The sequence below is a fragment of the Salvelinus sp. IW2-2015 genome, linkage group LG4q.1:29 (genome assembly GCF_002910315.2).
Source record: "Salvelinus sp. IW2-2015 linkage group LG4q.1:29, ASM291031v2, whole genome shotgun sequence".
Taxonomy (NCBI): domain Eukaryota; kingdom Metazoa; phylum Chordata; class Actinopteri; order Salmoniformes; family Salmonidae; genus Salvelinus; species Salvelinus sp. IW2-2015.
Genome location: NC_036842.1, coordinates 57,775,877 through 57,795,307, shown reverse-complemented (window position 1 = coordinate 57,795,307; position 19,431 = coordinate 57,775,877). Strand labels below are relative to the sequence as shown.

Sequence of the window (19,431 nt, the reverse complement as noted above, 5' to 3'; positions counted from 1 at the left end):
CAGTGGTCCCTGCAGCGTACGCTCAAACCGGTGTGATTAGACCGTCCAGTTTCGATTGAAACAACCGTCAGCGTTTGAGCTGTCCACACACCTTTTTTTCCCCACAAACATTTGGCACAAACACAGTCCTAACAAAGTTATCCCCTGAATTTGACCAGTTGATTTTTTGGATGCAATGTCCAGACATGCTGTCGATACTTCTGTGAATAACACAATCATCCAAACCTGAAAATGTAGGCTACATTAGTCCTAGCGCTAAATGAGGAAAGATTGACATTGACAAGCGGTCATATTTATCCAACTRTCTGCTGACAGAAACCACAATATTAATTAGCTAATAGCAATCACTATTTACAATTCATTGCATCACAGGTGAGCTCACCATTGGTCATAATAATTGAGMAAAACACTTTCTAGAAATCAAAAGTAATCCGACGATGGATAGTTTGTGCGCGCCACCATGTTTCTTTTTTCGCGTCAACCAAAGAAGAGGAGTTTGGTCTGTTTGTAGACACACCCCATTTCAACATGCATACTGCATTCATTCACTTCCCTTCGTTCACTTCTGGAAGTTTACTCAAAAGATGAGTGAACCATTCCTTCACTTCATTTTGTAACGTCTTTGATCTGACAGACATTTATGTGACACACAGAATGTATTGTATAATGTCAACAAACATGGCACCACACATAGCTGGCAAATAGCTTAGCATTAGATCATTATAATCAGTACAACTTTGTCACCAGTACTTGAAGATATGTGAATAAAACTGTAAATACATTATGCTACACAAAAAAACGTCCAGGGGCAAACCTTCACTTTCACTTTCAAGTTTGCTCCTCACTGACACCGTGCCACAAAAAACAATGCAATTGCATGATTAATGCCTAAGCAAATTACTTTCCATGTGTCCTATCTGTGCTTGGAGTTCAAAAGTTAAACTAAGCTAGCAGTGTTTTATAGTCTTATTGAAACATTCAGTGAAAGTTTAAGGAAGTTATTCAAAAACTTCATGTATTTCCTTTAAATATCTTTCTAAACAATTACAACATTTAGCGGCTAAGAACGTTTATTTTATTACCTTCAAATATCCTATAATTTCTGTTCTCAGAACCTTAACCTCCCAGGAAAACTTTCAGGGAACCATAGTAAAATCTTCTCCGAACCTCCCTGCAACCTAAAAATGTACATTTCCAGAACAAGTGTTCTCAGAACGTTTTTTTTTTWWACTTCCGATTTACTGGTCAGGAAACTTATGGCTTCGTTCCCAGAACCAATCGGGAACCAAATACATGTTTCCACAACTTCCAAAGAAACAAAAGTGCAAACTGGGAGAGTGTGCCCCACTGGGGCACTGGTGAAAAATAGTGCGCTATATATGGAATAGGGCTGTCAAATGGCAGTCTTTTGTGGGTTTTACAGAACAATAGTCCTATTGGAAGAGATACTGTCTGTTTCCCACTGGGCCAGACTGTTTGGCAGCAGTGGTGCACACACAGAGATGGGCATTCAGAGCTGGCCAAGAGGAGTATCTGTCAATCTGCCTACACACACACACACACGCGCGTGCGCGCACGAACACACCACACACACACACACACCTTTACCATCTGGAGGGCTATAGAGATYGGTAGTTCTAGACTTTCTCTGCTTCCTTTACCTAGGTCCCAGAGGTAGAGAGAGAGCATATGCAAACAGTTCATCTTGAATCTTCACCACCAGCCAATACTGTCAAGTCAGATTATTTGTGTTCCTTACRTTAAATCCACTACTTCCACTACCAATATGTTTCTCCCACCTGGCTGATCCGTGTGTCTGTCCTACAGGAAGTCCTATGAGTTTGAGGATCTGCTGCAGTCATCAGAGAGCAGCAGGGTGGACTGGTACGCTCAGGCCCGACTGGGCCTCACACGTACTTTATCAGAGGAAAATGTCTACGAGGATATCCTAGGTAATGCACCTTCTTCCTGGTCCTAAGTATATGTTCCAAACATGGGCTTGATGGCTCAGTTGGTTGGAGCTGTGTTGGTTGGTTTGCAACATCAGAATTTCTGCATGGACCACATATACAGAGTATGTTCTTATACTGTACGTTCTTAACACTGGATAGTGGAAGTGTTTAAGGGTTGACTCGTGTCATGGGCCCTTCTGCTCAGGGACAACTCAATGCCACAGAGTTCAGGGGCATGTTCAGTAGGGTYCACTGTAGCATAACTCAGTGGAAAACAAAGCTGTTTTCTTATTGGACAAGTTCTGTTTCAATGAATTTAAAAAGCATTTGTTACTTACTGAACACAACCCATGTGTTACTAAGGTTTTCTTTTGTGCTTTTTAATTAAGAGTCATGCTGCTTCGGTATTGTTATTAGTAACAATGTGGTTCTCTTACCTACGTTTCTACGTTCTGTCTACTGTGTTGAACTAACCCCACATCCAGCCTGTTTAGTATCATGTTGGTGTAATGGAGTTTTGTGCGGTCTTAAAATGTGTGTGTGTGTGTGTGTGTGGGGGGGGGGGTGCATATTTGTGGCTTAGTCCCCTGGTGCATTTTTGGCAACATTCTCTATGGTTTCTATGGTTTTCATCACTCACACTGTGAGTATTGGTCGTTACATCTAGGGTATATTCAGGTCCGTGCTTCAGAGCTTAACCATAACAATCAAATGGTGTATTTTATTGCATTTGGGTGCTGTCTATACTTAGTCTGTATTGTCTAAGTGGAGTACTTAGAGTGATTTCTAAGACATGGTCTACCGAACCCCCAGCCCCCCATGGGTCAAGTAACTCATGGCTCACACTGTAGGAGCAGCTTTAAGTGCCTATGGGAGGAAGAGCTGGAGTTGGAGCTACAGAGAGGGAGACAAAGGCGGGACAGCAGACTGTTATAACTGGGTATGAGTGTCTCCKCCATTAASACCCCCCCCCCCCCCCCAACGCTAAACACAACCAACTTGAGCTTGCTCTTTCAAATAGACAAAGCAGCAACCATCACTAGAAAAATCTCTATCACAGACCGTAGTAGGCCTATAATCATATAGAGATGTTTGCCAGTGAAATGTGAAAACCAGTACTCTAGCTGATCCCTTGTTTTTCTGAGGAGAGGAGGGGGAAGAACTGTCTGTCCCGGTCTGACGTCRCCCTCTAACAGGTCCATCTGGTAGATGGATCGACGAGGGAGAAGAGACCGGCCCCGGCTCTGGAAAATGGGCCTCACTGTCCCTGCCTCTCTCTCTTATCTGCGCTCACAGCAATGGTTGGAGTTACTGGTGCTGTAGTGTAAACTGCATCTGTGCTAGAGCGGACAGTTTATCTTGGTGAAATATGAGCTTGGTTGCAAGCAAGCACTGCTGCTGGCAGGTCTGTACACACACACATCTGGAGCAAAAATATTGGAAACGCAACCAAAACATACCGGCAATGAATTAGAGCACTCGTTTGGGTAGATTGCCGTCCAATTAGAAACGTAGGACATTAGAACCGTGGTTCGATAGCATGTTGCTGAGTTTTTATGTGGAGGTCTGTATCCTTTGCAGACCCTCCGTCAAAGGAGAACCCTTACGAAGATATAGAGTTGAAGAGAAGTTGCCCTGGAAACAAGCGCTCTTTACCCATCTCCTCTCCCTCATCCCTTGTCCCCGACACACCGGCCAAGGTACATAATGTTTAATGAATTGTCCCTGATAGTAATGTGCATTGTGCTTCTAGTGAATGTGACCATAGTGATCAACTGCTTGTAGTGATCAGATTGTGAACTAATCAAAAGCAATAGAGGCCCACTATACAATTTCAGGAKAAAAAAKCTAAAAAACATTGATACATGTCTCGGCCTCCCCCCCTCTTCCTCCCCTTCCTCTATTCTGTCTCCCTCCAGCTCTTCTCAAAGCCAGGTTTCTTCAGGCAGAACTCAGAACGCCGCAGCTTCAAGCTCCTGGACCTGCGTAAGACCAACCGGGACACCGGCATCTCCTCGCCCTCCCGCATCAGCCCCCCCTCCACCCCCAGCAGCCCTGACGACACTCCCAGTCTCTCAGGAGACCCCTACAACCGCAGGCGCAGAAAGATCCCCAAGGTAAATGGGGGGCCTACCAGACTCCTAACCTCCCCCTATCCTCAGTAAATTACAGGCACAGTCTACTGCTTTGGGGTGCCTGGTGCTCTCATGCGCCCCAGTCTAGTGCCAAGGCATGGCCTGCCTCATGCAGTTGTCTGGGAATAACTTAGACAGGACAGAGACTGTTAAGAGGATGTACCTAGACAGGACAGTTAAAGATTTATTTTGACAATATATTTCCATGGAGAGAGAGTGTCTCCCAACAAGTGTTGTGTCCAAAAAGTCTCAGAATAGTACTGTGTGGTTGCTGCCAGTCTGGCTATAGACTAATAATACTGTCGTAATTGCCTTTTTTGGCAAGGTAATGACCAAGGAGCTGGCTAATAAAGCAGAAATAGACAGGCACTCAGGTTAACCTATGTAGTGAGAGGGTGGTTCTGGGAAGTTACGATGGAGGATTCTTGTGTTGTGCTACTTCTTCTCCCTACAGATGGTGCTGAAGATCAACGGCATCTTCGAGTTGAGGAGAGGGAAGAAACGCATGAAGAGGGTGTGTCAGTCTACGGAGTCCGGCTCAGGGAGAGGTGAGGCTGGGGTAGACCTGCCAGGAACACACCGAGGGGGAGGGGCTCAGGGAGAGGTGAGGCTGGGGTAGACCTGCCAGGAACACACRGAGGGGGAGGGGCTCAGGGAGAGGTGAGGCTGGGGTAGACCTGCCAGGAACACACCGAGGGGGAGGGGCTCAGGGAGAGGTGAGGCTGGGGTAGACCTGCCAGGAACACACCGAGGGGGAGGGGCTCAGGGAGAGGTGAGGCTGGGGTAGACCTGCCAGGAACACACCGAGGGGGAGGGGCTCAGGGAGAGGTGAGGCTGGGGTAGACCTGCCAGGAACACACCGAGGGGGAGGGGCTCAGGGAGAGGTGAGGCTGGGGTAGACCTGCCAGGAACACACCGAGGGGGAGGGGCTCAAGCTGCTTAAAGGCTTACCCCTACACTACACCTCTACCCCCTTACAACTCTACCCCGCTATTCCCCTAGCCCCCTTCTCCCTTACCCCCTAGCCGTTAGTTTCACAGCTGCTTTTGCTACACAGTTTGGACAACACTGCCTCATATCTCCATAAAAGCAACAACACTCCTCCATATTTGTCCACTTAGCTTTATGGGTATGTTTACATTTTTGGGTCAGTTGCATTTGACCCATTTTTCAGACGAGTGTTTTGTTGTTGCTTAATCAAACACAAATGTGGAAAGAGTTTGTTATTGTGAATGAGTACTATGCCATATGTGGAAATGTTCTGCCTCAAATGTTATTTCACATTATTTACAATGTGGTGGTCACATTCACTCATTATTCTGTTACTTTGTTTCTCTTTGATGCAGTGACTGATGACAACAGTGAGTCCGAGAGTGACACAGAGGAAAAATTGAAAGGTGAGGACATCCTCAAGACTATCTGTGTGAGCGTGTGTGCGTGTACTGAAATGTATAGTGCTCTCTCCTTTCTAGAGGGGGAATGATTGGCTGAAATCTGCCATTCCTTTGGATTAAGTGTATTTTATTGATGTGTCAGCTCACAGCCAGCGTCTGTCGTCGGTGCAGTCCATGTTGAGACAGACGGGGCGGTTCCGGACCCTGGAAAGGGGCCTGATGGACCTACAGGAGAGGAAGCTGTTTGAGTACTTTATAGTGGTGGCACTTCAGAATACCAAGGCTGGAGCTCCTTATCTACCAGAGGTCACTCAGCAGTTCCCCCTCAAGGTAGTCCGAGCTGACAGCTAGTCCCCAACCAACTGGAGTGTTCATGTGTTTATCTTATAAGTGACTTTAAAAAAAAAAATGACTACACCTACAGTATGTGTGTGTGTGTGTGTGTGTGTGTTATCAGACATACAGTACCAGATGAGTTTGGAGACACCTACTCATTCAAGGTTTTTCTTTATTTTTACTATTTCTACATTGTAGAATAATAGTGAAGACATCAAAACTATGAAATACCACATATGGAATCATGTAGTAATCAAAGTGTTAAACAAATCAAAATATATTTTATATTCTTCAAAGTAGCCACCCTTTACCTTGATGACAGCTTTGCACACTCTTGGCATTCTCTCAACCAGCTTCACCTGGAATGCTTTTCCAACAGTCTTGTAGGAGTTTCCACATATGCCACTTTTCCTTCACTCTGTGGTCCAACTCATCCCAAACCATCTCAATTGGGCTGAGGTCAGGTGATTGTGGAGGCCAGGTCATCTGATGCAGCACTCATCACTCTCCTTCTTGGTCAAATAGCCCTTACACAGCCTGGAGGTGTGTTGGGTCATTGTCCTGTTGAAAAACAAATTATAGTCCCACTAAGCGCAAACCAGATGGGATGGCGTATCACTGCAGAATGCTGTGATAACCATGCTGGTTAAGTGTGCCTTGAATTCTAAATAAATCACTGACCGTATCACCAGCAAAGCCCCATCACACTTCCTCCTCCGTGCTTCACGGAGGAGAACCACACATGCAGAGATCATCCGTTCACCTACTTTGCGTCTCACAAAGACACGGCTGTTGGAACCATAAATCTCAATTTCCACCGGTCTAATGTCCATTGCTTCTTATTGGTGTTCTTTAGTGTTTTCTTTGCAGCAATTCGACCATGAAGCCCTGATTTCATGCAGTCTCCTCTGATGAGATGTGTCTGTTACTTGAACTCTGTAAAGTGTTTATRTGGGCTGCAATTTCTGAGGCTGGTAACTCTAATGAACTTATCCTCTGCAGCAGAGGTAACTCTGGGTCTTCTTTTCCTGTTGCAGTCCTCATGAGACAGTTTCATCATAGAGCTTGGTTTTTGCGACTGCACTTAAACTTTCAAAGTCCTTTATTTTCCGCATTGACTGACCTTCATGTCTTAAAGTAATGATGGACTGTTGTTTCTCTTTGCTTATTTGAGCTGTTCTTGCCATAATATGGAGTTGGTCTTTTACCAATTAGGGCTCTCTTCTGTATACCACCTCTACCTTGTCAACACAAATGGTTGGCTCAAACGCATTAATAAGGAAAGACATTCTACAAARTAACAATTTAACGAAGCACACCTGTTAATTGTGACGCATTCCAAGTGACTACCTCATGAAGCTGGTTGAGAGAATGCCAAGAGGGTGCAAAGCTGTCAAGACAAAGAGTGGCTACTGAAGAATCTCAAATATAGAATATATTTTGATTTAACACTTTCTTGGGGTTACTACGTGTTATTTTATAGTTATTAGTTAGTTATATAGTTATAGTTGTATAGTTATTTTATAGTTTTGATGTCTACAATGTAGAAAACAGTTAAAAAATAAAGAAACCCTTGAATGAGTAGGCGTCAACTTTTGACTGGTACCATAGCATTGAAGCTAACCTGTTTATTCTCTGTCAGCTGGAGAGGAGCTTCAAGTTCATGCGGGAAACAGAAGACCAACTGAAGGTCATTCCTCAGTTCTGTTTTCCTGACGCTAAGGACTGGGCCCCCGTTGACAACTTCCCCAGGTCAGGCTGCTCACACACACATGCACCCCCCCCCCCCACCCCACCCCATATAGGAGGTGTTGACAAATGATGAATGGGAGGCTAGTGAGCTGTTAATAAAGTGCTTTAGGTATTATGAAACAACCTGTCACTTCTTCCTGACACACATTGCCCAATAGTACCTAGACCAGGTCAATCTCACAAGCACTACTTTGTTTCCAAAGGTGACAGTGTTTCTGGTGGGAGACAGGTAATAATTACCGTTTACTAAATGTGTTATGGGTACCGGCTATTGGAATGTTAGCTCAAGCAAACCGAGGTTGCATCCCAAATGGGATCCTTATCCCTATTTGGTGCACTACTTTTGACCAGGTTCGAAAGGGCTCTGGTCAAAAATAGTGTACTCTATTAGCGAACAGGGTGCCATTTGGGATGCAATCAGAGCCCCATTACACACACCTGCAGAGCAGAGACATTGAGCTGGCTGACACGGTTCCTGTCAGAGAGCCAGGGTTGGTCAATGCACACCTGTCAGACAGACTGGAGCTGTCTTTGTGTGGGTTATGCAGAGTAAGTCTACAATGAGGGGAGGACTGGAGAACAAAGTAGGGGGTTATTGGTTTTACTGGTTTTACTGATATCAAGAAATGACCAGGGTGGTTTGATTTTTCCTTAAAACAGCAGRAAACTATCCTAGACGTTCTTAAAGTTGATAAGATAAGATTACTTTAAAATGGGTGGTGCACAATACGTAAATCACGTAAAAAATTTCAAAGTTGGCTGGCTAATCTGAGGTTGTTTTGTGAAATACAGACAGGAGTTTGAGTGCTCTATTTTCAACACACAACTCACTCAATTTCTTAACAGTTTTATTGCTCCTACATATGAATAGTTTCCAACCTGTGTGAATTATCTTATTTTCCAGTGAAACGTTCTCCTTCGTCCTGACTGGTGAGGACGGGAGCAGACGGTTCGGATACTGTCGTCGTTTACTGGTAAGCTACTCAAATGGCTACTTTTGTTATTTTCACCTCATCCACTTCCATGTGTGTGTCACTGACCTGAGTGTTGACAGTGATTGGAAATCCCTGTGTTGATTTGAATTCAAAATGGAGGGCCCTATCACTCACTGCACTGTCCTGCTCTGGGTCCACAGCCCAGTGGTAAAAGCCGGAGGCTGCCAGAAGTCTACTGCATCGTCAGCCGGCTGGGCTGTTTCGACCTCTTCTCTAAGGTACAGTATACTATACACATAGTGCCTGGAGTTTTTCCTGGTCAGGTCACATGTTCAGGCCAAAATCCCGGGCCTTCAATTCAMTATGGCCACCCACAGTGAGAGGAACTGGAGCCCACATGTACCCACAGAGCCCCTCCCRCTCCCTGTTTGTAACTTTCCCACCGCAGCTTTTCAAGCTGCAGCCCTGGCTCCAGTACACAAAGACACATGTGAACCCCAGCTGATGTGGTTACCACAGTGGAATATTGGCATAAGCTCCCCTGTAATGAGCCACTGATTTATGTGTCAGCCTACATGCATGTATGTTATGTGAGTGTGCAGTTGCCCGTGCTGCTTACGTATATTTCAGTGTATACAATATATTATAAACTGGGTGGTTCGAGCCCTGAATGCTGATTGGCTGAAAGTTGTGGTATATCAGACCGTATACCACGGGTATGACACAACATGTATTTTTACTGCTCTAATTACGTTGGTAACCAGTTCATAATAGCAATAAGGCACCTCTGGGGTTTGTGGTATATGGTCAATATACCATGGCTAAGGTATGTGTCCTAGCATTACTTAAATGTGTTGTAGTGCATTTATATCTATAAGCTTCAGTTTAGTGTACTGTTAAGTGTACTTTCTATACCATATTTAATTGCGTAAGTTAATGTGCTTTAGGGTAAAGTATAGTGTACTTCCTACTCCATTGTGAATGTGTGTGCTGTCTTCCCCCTAGATCCTGGATGAGGTAGAAAAGAGGAGGGCCATCTCTCCAGCCCTGGTGCAGCCCTTCATGAGGGGCATCATGGAGGCTCCCTTCCCCGCCCTGGGGAGAACCATCACTGTGAAGAACTTCCTGCCTGGCTCAGGCACTGAGGTGAGGGGGAATAAACGTTACAGAGTAGGGGTGGCTAGAGTCGATTCCACCACTGGCCATAGGAGGCGGCCTTCGCTTTACTGAAAACGTCATTGACTTGAGGTGTTTATCTTGTACGTTATAAACGTTGGATGTGTGTACACTGTGCTGTATGCAAGTGTGTTTTGTGACGTTAGTAGCCGGTGTGTTGTGTGTCTATGTAAATACATCTCTTTCTCGCTCTCTCCCACTCTCTCTCGTTCTCCATCTTTCTCAGGTGATAGAGCTGTGTCGTCCGTCTGACTCTCGTCTGGAGCATGTGGACTTTGAATGTCTGTTCTCCTCTCTGTCGCTGCGTCTGCTCCTCAGAGTCTTCGCCTCTCTGCTGCTGGAGCGCAGGATCATCTTCACTGCTGACAAACTCAGGTGGGACACTACTGTGTGCTCTATGGCCACTAGTGATGGGGGGATCTATACAGTTACTTTGACTCCAAGTATCGATTTGTCATAGTTTTTCTTTGTTGCTAGGTAGCGTTAGCTAGCGCTAGTCGGCTGTACCTGTGGCAAAACGCAGCTATTTTTCATCCTATAGCTTGTTCTCCAAGGTTTTTTCAGCATTCCCCCCCCCCCCATGACTGATCAAAACGACTTTCCGCATGTTCTTTTGTCTCTCTACTGCAGACTTATACAGAGCAATGTGTTTGGAACATCGAAATAAAATTGCAGTACTGAATCGCAATACATATAGAATCGTGAGAACCTCCATACATATTGTATCGGCACCTAAGTATCATGATAATATCGTATTGTGTGAGGTCCCTAGAAATTCCTAGCCCAAGTGGCCGCGTCCCAAAACAAGCCCTAGCCTCTATTCGGCCTAGTCTAGTAACTAGGAGCTAAGGTTAGAGGTTGTTTATGGACTGGCTAATGGGTACGTGTGTTGCTCAGTGTCAGATTCAGAAAACGTTAATGTCCTCAGAGGKAATTCATCTTGCAGCAGTCATAAAACATATCACATCTAAAAATGTAAAATAAATAGCAAAGATATTTACAAGCAAATAGGCAGGGTAAGTGCAGTTTCATAGTGCATGTGCTAAGTATAATTAGTCCAACATTTTAAGTTGCAGAATTGCATTTGGAATAAAAGAGTACTTGGCCCCATTTTATTTTATGTTTTTTTAAATGTAATAATTTTTTTTAGCCTTAGGTAGTCTGTACCTGTGGCCAGAAGGAAGGAGCTGTAATTCAGGGTGGAGTGGATGGGAAGTGTCCACCGCTATTATATTTGCCTTCWGGAGGGCTCTGCCCAGGTAGAGAGATGACCGGTCTTGCTGTTGCTGRCCCATGATTTTTCCACAAGTCCTGACTATCTTGCCCAACCTATTTTTCTGTGCCACCTTGATATTCCCAAACCAGCAGGTCAAGCAGTAGGACAGAATGCTCACAATGAACGATTTATTAAAGAGAACCATGATGATTAGATCAACATTAAAGTGCAGTTTCCATAGGATATAGTCTGTTGGCCTTCAAAATAGCGTCAGTACACTGATCCCAGGACAGCTTGTTGTCAATGACCAACCAAAGGTATTTGTACTCCTCCGCTATTTCAATGGGCTCACCTATTATCAGTGATGGTGTGTGCATGGTAGTGTTCCTTCGAAAGTCAATCACCATGTCCTTTTGTTTTTGATGTATTTACTATTACATGGATGACTCCGACCAGACAGTAAAATCATTCAGACGGTCCGTGCTCGGTTTCATCCCCTTCAAGAAGACTGACCAAAGCAGTATCGTCAGCATATTTGATCAGGTGGCACRCTGGGAACCGGCTCCGGCAGCTGTCTGTATACAGTATGTATAGTACTCCAAATTGGAGGGGGTCAAGAAGGTGTCTGGTGGTGMTTTATGTATGCCTTGACYATCTTTTCAAGAGATTTAATCAAGAGAGGTAAGAGCGACAGGTCTGTAATCATTTGATGCAGATGGATGGGAGGTTAATGGAACAGMTACAACAATAGATTATTTTTCCATAGTGATGGAATTTCCAATGTATCCAGGAACTGCTGAAAGAGAGCAGAAGATACCACTCAGCTGAGTGGAACAGTGTTTCAAGACACGACCACTTACATTATCAGGCCCCGGGCTCTTTCGTGCTCCAGTGCTTTTGAATACTCGTTGTATGACTTCCTCATCGATGACAATCCCGCTCTCTGTTGCCATGACATCCTCCTCCAGACAGGCCAGGGGAGCCCCCTGTTTCAAAGCGAGTGAAGAACTTCAGTTCATTGGCTGTAGAGGGCACACCCTCTCGTGTGCCCTCTCGCAGGGATCGATACGTTGCCTCGCTTTGAAAGGGACGTTTGCCCAACCGGGCAGACGGAGAGTCTCCCTGTAACATTATCTGTTGCACCTTATCCTTGTACTGGCATCTTGCCTTTTTTATCTCTTCGTTCACCTCTCTCTACCTCTTCGAGTGGATTCCCGGAGGCAAACACTTGTTTCTTCTTGTTAAGCACCACTTTGGTCACCCGTGGTACGCTAAGAAATATCTTACATGTTTTTGGGGGGATCGCCAAATAAACACAACTCAATATAGTCAGATATTACGTTAGTCAACTCGTTCAGGTCAGCTGATGATTCTTCAAATCCACTAAATGAYGTACAGTCAAAGCATCRCTGCAATTGATCACTACTGTCATTGTCCCACACCTGTGTTTGTTTTTCCACCGCCTTCCCCCTTTTGACTAACTGTCTATAAGTTGCTCGTAGAAAAAAAGTGTTATGATCTGATCCACCCAGTGGAGGTCTGGCAAAGGATGAATACACTTTCCGACCGAGCTGTAAAACAAATCAATGATCTTATTTTTCCTTGTTAGACAAGTCACATACTGGGTGCAAGTACTCAGTGTGTTGAGAGTGCAGCTATTGAAATCCCCCATGATGAATTTGGGCGCATCAGGGGAAATCGCATCAAGGTTTTGAGTGAGGTTTGAAATGTTGTCCGCTGCATTGACACGGTTTGCTCTTGGATAGATATAAACAGTTGTTATAAAAAGCTGGGTGGAATTCTCGGGGGAGGAAGAAGGGGCGCAGTGACAATGACAGTAGCTCTCTATCAGGAGTGCATATTTTCTTCCCTTGACAATCGTAGTTTTATATCATTTATCAGAACAGACTCCGCCTCCGTGCTCCTTACCACTAGCTTCTCTGCCCATACGAGTGATGGTGAATCCGTCAGGGGTGACTTCAGTCGGGCACCGCCTCCGACAGCCAAGTTTCAGAGGCCATCACACAGGCCTCTCTGTATTCATATAGATACCGAGCAGGGTAGTTGGAAGCGGAATCTTTGTTTTGTTCCTCCTCAACCTCTGCCGCACGCCTCCTTTTCCTCCTTCACCGGGTTGTTTTGTCTCACCATCTCTGCAGGTATGTCCCCTTTGATCCATTCCCCCGAACGTGCGTTATTACATTGTAAAAGAGCTATAGCGGATGTGTGGTGCCCGCCGACTTTCTCAGAAGTTCGCATGCTGTTTCAGGTACCAGCTAAATTAATCAAAGTAGGAGAATAATCCACTGTATGCACGTCATGTCGCTCTACCGTAGCCTAATCAGTAATCCGATGCAACATAAAACACTAATACACTACTATAGACAAAGCAACAAAAACGGACGAGTTTAAACGACGGACAAACGCTGCAGGGCACCACTGCGCAGCGTCCTCCTGCCCATCCTCAAATAAGCCTCACGCTTTCAGTCACCGTAGTCTTTTGAGTACATACTGCAGCTACGGATCAGTACAATTTAGTACTTATCTAGCTACCTTTTTTGTTATACTGTATGAGTAAACCGATTTGAGACCAGTGAGATTAGGTGAAAGGCAGAGGAGAGGGAACAGGATGTGACAGACACACCAGACAGACAGACAGACAGATGGCTCCTGGAATAGAGACAGAGAAAGAGTGTTAAGGAAGGAATGCTGTTGTGTTATACAGTCGTCTAGGGAACAATCATTTCTCTCTGGAAATATGTCATGGAAGCCAGATACAGGGTTGGTGTAGAAGTGAAAGCGTTAAGACTGCTGTGTGCAACCGATTTGACGCACTAGCATCCACTATTCACCTGCTATTGACGGGTGCCTTGAGATGGACTATAAAGCATTTCCAGGGTCTTTCTTGGATGTGCATTTCCCTGTCACTTAGGTGCTGTTGACATAGGCAGCTCAATTCTGACCTTTTGCCCAATTATTGGCAATAGTTGATCTGCTTGATCAAAAGCCTAATTAGTGGAAAAAGATCTGAATTGGGCTACCTGTGTAAACTCCGCATCATTAAATGCTTCTGAAAACCCAGCAGGAAAAGCTTGTGAATCCACAATAGATTGTTGTTCCACTMTGACATTTTTCTACTGTTGCATTGAAATGAGTGGAAACTTGGCCTCACAATCACTGATTTTTGTTTTTGACTTAATTAAATGAAAACAGACACGCACATTGGAGGCATTAAGTTAACAGCGCTGGGTTAGTTCATTCACTCCCGCAATATATATTGTAGTGTTAAATCACGCCCCCTAAAGATTCATGAACAAGTCCTCAAAAAGCCATGCTTTACAAAGTGCAATGTTCAGTTTTATGTTCTAAAGCAGGTCTTGATAATAGCTGAAGAATCTGCTACTACCACCTTGTGGTGGAATATAGAACTGCATTGAATACAGTACAAAGCACACTGACTTATATTACGTGGCTATGTGTAGGCTGCCACTACAGTCATATTTTTGCCGGTAGGTTTTTAATTAATGTTTACAACTTGTTCAGTTCTGGCAGTTGACATCCTATTCTCTCCCTCCCTCTCACCCCTCTCGCTGCAGTACTCTGTCTCAGTGCTGCCATGCGATGGTGGCTCTACTCTACCCGTTCACCTGGCAGCACACCTACATCCCTGTGCTGCCCCCTTCCATGCTGGACATAGTATGTACCCCCACCCCCTTCATCGTGGGTCTGCTATCCAGCTCCCTGCCCAGCCTCAAAGAGCTGCCCATCGAGGAGGTGAGACCAGGACCCTGAGCCCAGCCCACTGTGTGTGTGTGTGTGTGAACCCCTAACCTCATCCCTTTCCTCAATAAACAATGATCTCTGTGGGTCTACTCTGAGAAAGAGCTGAGGCTGCCACACTGTGCAGAAATGACATCCGGCTCTCTCCTCAGGTCCTGGTGGTTGATCTCGGCAACAGCCGCTTCCTCAGACAGGTATACATCCCTAACAACGGTACCCATAGTAACAGACAAACGACATACTGTATGTCTCTTACATAATTGGCTACACCCATAGATTTAGCTGCAGCTCTCTGCTCATGGGACACAGTCGTCATTTCCTCTCACACCTCGGTCTTTCCTCTCCAGCTGGATGACGAGGACTCCATTCTGCCTCACAAGTTGCAGGCTGCTCTGGAACACGTTCTGGACAAGAGGAAGGAACTGGCCAGTGAGATGCCCACCGGTGAGTCAGTGCTACTATATTAACACCTCTCGCAGAAAAGTCATGTTGTGACTGATACTGGCTTGACGAAGGTCTATGCGACTGTTGACATATGTTAATTACCATATGCCTACTCATGACCGCCATGTTGAATCTGTCTCTCTCCAGACTCGAGCTCCCTCAGCACGGTGGTGTCGGAGACCTTTGTACGTTTCTTCGTGGAGATGGTGGGCCACTACCCTCTCTTCATGGGCGGGGGGGATCGAGAGGACGAGTCTGGAGCCCCCTCCTCGCCCACCCCGTTCTGCTTCCAGCGTGAGGCCTTCCGCAAGGCCGTCACTTCCAAGAGTCTGAAGAGGTTCCTGGAGGTCTTCATGGAGACCCAGATGTTCGCTGGGTTTGTGGCAGAGAGGGAGCAGCGCAGGCAGGGTCTAAGAGGTGTGGAGAAGGGTAGTAGAGCGTTTGAATTTTGTTAGTGCCTGGTTGTGGGCACTCCCATAAGATACGTCTGCTTTTCGAGTCTGTATGCCTGTCTGAAATGCATAATTATGAGAATTTTGCATACTTGTCTAATAGTTTTGTGTGTTCTCGTCTTTCTGTCTGTCTGTCCAGGTTTGTTTGAGGTGAGGTCACAAGATTACCTGGACTCTCTACCAGGGAGCGAACATCGTGGGGTCAACAAGTTCCTCAAGGGTCTAGGTGAGGCCCAAATCCTCTCCCATACACCTTATCCACTCTAGTACCTACATACATCATATACCAAGTCACTCTGAATAATAGGCGTTACATTCGTGAAACTACACTCCTCCTCCATGTTTGAAAAGGTTGTCACTCACGCCAAAGTTATTTTGATCCGGTTCTGTTGCCTGTTTTTATTTTCAGGAAATAAGATGAAATTCCTGTCCAAGAAATGATGCCTCGGGAGGGGACTCCATGAGAGGGAGCATGTTCAAAAGAGGCAGAGAACAAAACACTTTGTCTAAGGACCCAAACTCCCTGTGGATAGCATGAAGAAGGGGACTGTGTGTCCACAACCTTATGGAGACATTCTGGGCAAAGACCGAACACTCCTGGCAATATTTGGACTGAACATGAAGGACTTTGGAGGGTGTTGGGGTTTAGCAATCGGACCAGAAACATTCATATTGTCGCGGCCCCAAAGACACAGACCCATCAAGGAACGTCGTTCTCCTTTGAGGTCTTATCATTCCCGAGTGTGTCTCTGTTGCAGCTGAGAGCTTACTTTTGTGAAGCTGTCGGCCTTTATAGTGTACATTGATGTACTGTATAGCACAGTCCATTTCCATTCCTAGAGTTGGGATAGAATGACTCCACCCACAAACCTGAAAGACTCCACTGTTGCTGGGTGGGCCAAAAGACCATTCCATTTTGTACAGTACCGTTTAAACATTCCACATATTTCTATTGACTACAACTTCTATGTTAACAGGAGGCTTAAGTTAATTTATACTGTGTACTTTTTAGAATAACTTTTGCTTCTATTTTCCCTCCTTCAAATGAAAGCAAAAGAATATCCTGCAGTTTTGTGATGGGCTTTATGTAGTCTGTATGGAGGAGGGGTTGTAGACCACTGGGTTACTATTGAGGGAATATACCACTGTGACAGAGTGAACTATGGATTGGAATGGGTGTAAGCCAAAAAAGAGAAATGATCAGAAAATCATACCTTGGAGAAGGCAAAGTAGGCCTACAACAAATCAATATGCAATTGTAAAACACCACTAATTTTGCCTTAAACCTGATTTGAAAATGTTATGAAACAATTAAAGTTATTTTTAATTAATAAATACAAGGATGTGGGCCTCATTCATGCCTGATTGCTATTGCTGAGGAACTAACAGCTATTACAACGTTATAAACTGATTAGTAAATCACACATATTATCACTCATAAAGGGTTATTGACTTGATGTCACGAAACAAAAGGACAGTATTGTACAATTGAGCCCTTAATTTAAGTCATTTTCTACATTATCCACTGGAGGGCTCTCGCTATTACACATTTCATTCAGTACATACGCTCCAGTTGTTCAGAGTCCACTCTACCAGTGCTCAATTTATTATGGTTTCCTTAAAGATGAATAGCACAATCGATTTTCCTCGTTTGCTATAAATAAATGACCATTGATATCGAACGAAAAATTATCATTATGAACGAAATATATCAACATATGTTGCCAAAGGACATTACAAGTTTTTTTTTTTAAATTGTATAGTTAGCCTAATATAGTAATTTATATTATCAAATGTATTACTTAAAGTGCCCTATAAACAATATTTGTTTAATCTTCATTGTAGGGTTATTTCACAACAAATTATTAGAATAGGGCTGATAAGGTTTCGCAATAGCTTTGTCCCTTTGTGTGTTTGTCCCTCTGTAAAGAGGCAATGACTATCCCCGACCTCTGTTTTTCTTTGTGATTTCCTTTTCCCCCTTACCAAGGCTGGCTTTTCCTTTTCGGTGCGCSGTCCCCTCGAATCTCCCTCCCTCATTACGTGTTGAGCGGTCGGTCCTGCCTCCCTATTTCCCCTCGTCTTTTTCGCTCCCTTCCAGGCTTCATGTCATACCACAGCTAATTCCTGACATTCCAGCCCTCTTCGCGCTTCAGACTCAGGAAAGGGGCGACAAATTTAAATATATTTCTTCACAGAAATCTGACCCCAAAYATTCCACTTGCCTGTTTGACCCAGCGGTGTTGTCTGTTGCTTGACTTTCAACAGGTACGTTTACAAAATGTTAATCTGTCTCTTTGCTTTGTTAGTTGAACATCTGTTTTCTTTCATAAACCAATGCCTCTCAAGTTGTTATCAAACTTTCTGTTTCAGAGTTAGACTGGTCAGCTGTAGCCGTAGTACAGGTGTCTGCCGGTTACATTGTTTATAAAACGCTGTATGAGGTACAAATTCTTTACATTTCTGACATTTTTTGGTCGAATTTCTAAATGTGTATCCCTGCACTGTACTTCCTGCGTTTCGGACGGAACTTTTTAAAGGAAACTAATAACGTCATAGGCGCGCAGTTAAACGTTAGCGCTCCTCTGGGTGATGGGCTACTGAAATTATAAAATGAATAGATATGTTAACAAAATAGATATTTCAGTTGCCTCATTTGAGAATGTCAGTTGTCAGAAAATCTGAGAATGTTTCCGAAATAATAGACATGAGTGAATAGTTTTTTTGTGCCAAATAATAAAATAAAAATACCAGTCTACTATTAATAATAACTATTACTCTGAATTACTTCCACTAACAATAACTACAGCTATTAATACTAATTTAGCACTTGAGCTATATCTTCAATAACTAGATCTAGAGAAATGAAAACAATCACATGTGTATTATGTGACTATGATTATTAATATTTGTTATATGCCCATGAAAGTAGTTCCCATGATCTTACATGTTAATATAATGTGTGAGAAGTCCACATACCATACATTTACAGAATGCCTGTTAAGTCAACAAAATGTGGTTTACTGTGTTGTCTGTGCCCAAGCAAAATTCAATTATCAGGCATACATTTTATATAGTTTTAACGTCCACATTTTCAAACAATTTTATTTTCGCCTTGTTTATGACGTGATGTACTTGGTATGCTGTTTTTGAGTCCCCAAATCCAACCACTGCTACCTTGGCATATTGTGTGCGCTGTGCATAGCCAGCGACGACCAATCAGCACACACACAGGGTTTGGTTTTGTAGTGGAGTGGATAAATTGTGTAGAGTCTCGTCATGGTGGTGCTGACAGGCTGTGTGAGGGAGTATTTTTGGTCTGGGTCCCAGAGCAGGGTTAGTGTGTGTGTGAGAGAGTCCATCCGTCCCTCCCACGGGGCAACAGGTGGAATGGGCCAGGGCCCTGGAGAGGTAGGGGGCAAGCACACCCCTGTTAGGGCACTCTCTTAAAACTACTGTATGACAGCCAAGGGTTATTCATGTAATCAATACTTTCTCACTTTTACTTTTTCTGTCTTGTGGTCTCTGAGTTCACTACCCTAGTCTGTTTTTTAATTAACATACTGCAGCCTAATAATGATGAATTGCTAACTTGTCGTTCTGTCTCTGTCAGTGTGTTCGTATCATCAGGTCTCTGCAATGTATCAAAACTCATAAGCTGTCTGTATTGGTGTTTGCACTTCTTTTGCCTTTGTATGCCTGTGTGTGAGCGAGCATTTGTCTGTGTTTGTGTATATTGAGCTGCCCTGAGACTGTCCTTGTGCTGAGGAGACTATATTCAGTGTGCTCATCCCACATAGCGAGCATTCCTCCTCCACTCACACGAGAAAGCAGAATAAGGCCTTGGATATGAGCCCTA

At 44.3% G+C, this 19,431-nt stretch overlaps 1 protein-coding gene across 2 annotated transcripts in view; it reads left to right on the top strand.

Annotated features, from left to right (window-relative positions):
- LOC111962227 (DENN domain-containing protein 2A-like) overlaps positions 1-16,926 on the top strand; it is a 38,186-nt gene extending 21,260 nt beyond the window's left edge. For both annotated transcript variants that reach the window (XM_023985147.1, XM_023985146.1), the window contains 17 exons: positions 1,828-1,952; positions 3,534-3,652; positions 3,872-4,069; positions 4,542-4,635; positions 5,434-5,484; positions 5,624-5,811; positions 7,460-7,569; positions 8,474-8,543; positions 8,705-8,782; positions 9,510-9,650; positions 9,907-10,055; positions 14,493-14,670; positions 14,829-14,870; positions 15,024-15,120; positions 15,268-15,537; positions 15,712-15,798; positions 15,982-16,926. In XM_023985147.1, the coding sequence (XP_023840915.1) occupies positions 1,828-1,952; positions 3,534-3,652; positions 3,872-4,069; positions 4,542-4,635; positions 5,434-5,484; positions 5,624-5,811; positions 7,460-7,569; positions 8,474-8,543; positions 8,705-8,782; positions 9,510-9,650; positions 9,907-10,055; positions 14,493-14,670; positions 14,829-14,870; positions 15,024-15,120; positions 15,268-15,537; positions 15,712-15,798; positions 15,982-16,013 (2,029 nt within the window). In that variant the 3' untranslated portion in view covers positions 16,014-16,926. The remainder of the gene's footprint in view (positions 1-1,827; positions 1,953-3,533; positions 3,653-3,871; positions 4,070-4,541; positions 4,636-5,433; positions 5,485-5,623; positions 5,812-7,459; positions 7,570-8,473; positions 8,544-8,704; positions 8,783-9,509; positions 9,651-9,906; positions 10,056-14,492; positions 14,671-14,828; positions 14,871-15,023; positions 15,121-15,267; positions 15,538-15,711; positions 15,799-15,981) is intronic.
- The last annotated feature ends 2,505 nt before the right edge of the window (positions 16,927-19,431 follow it).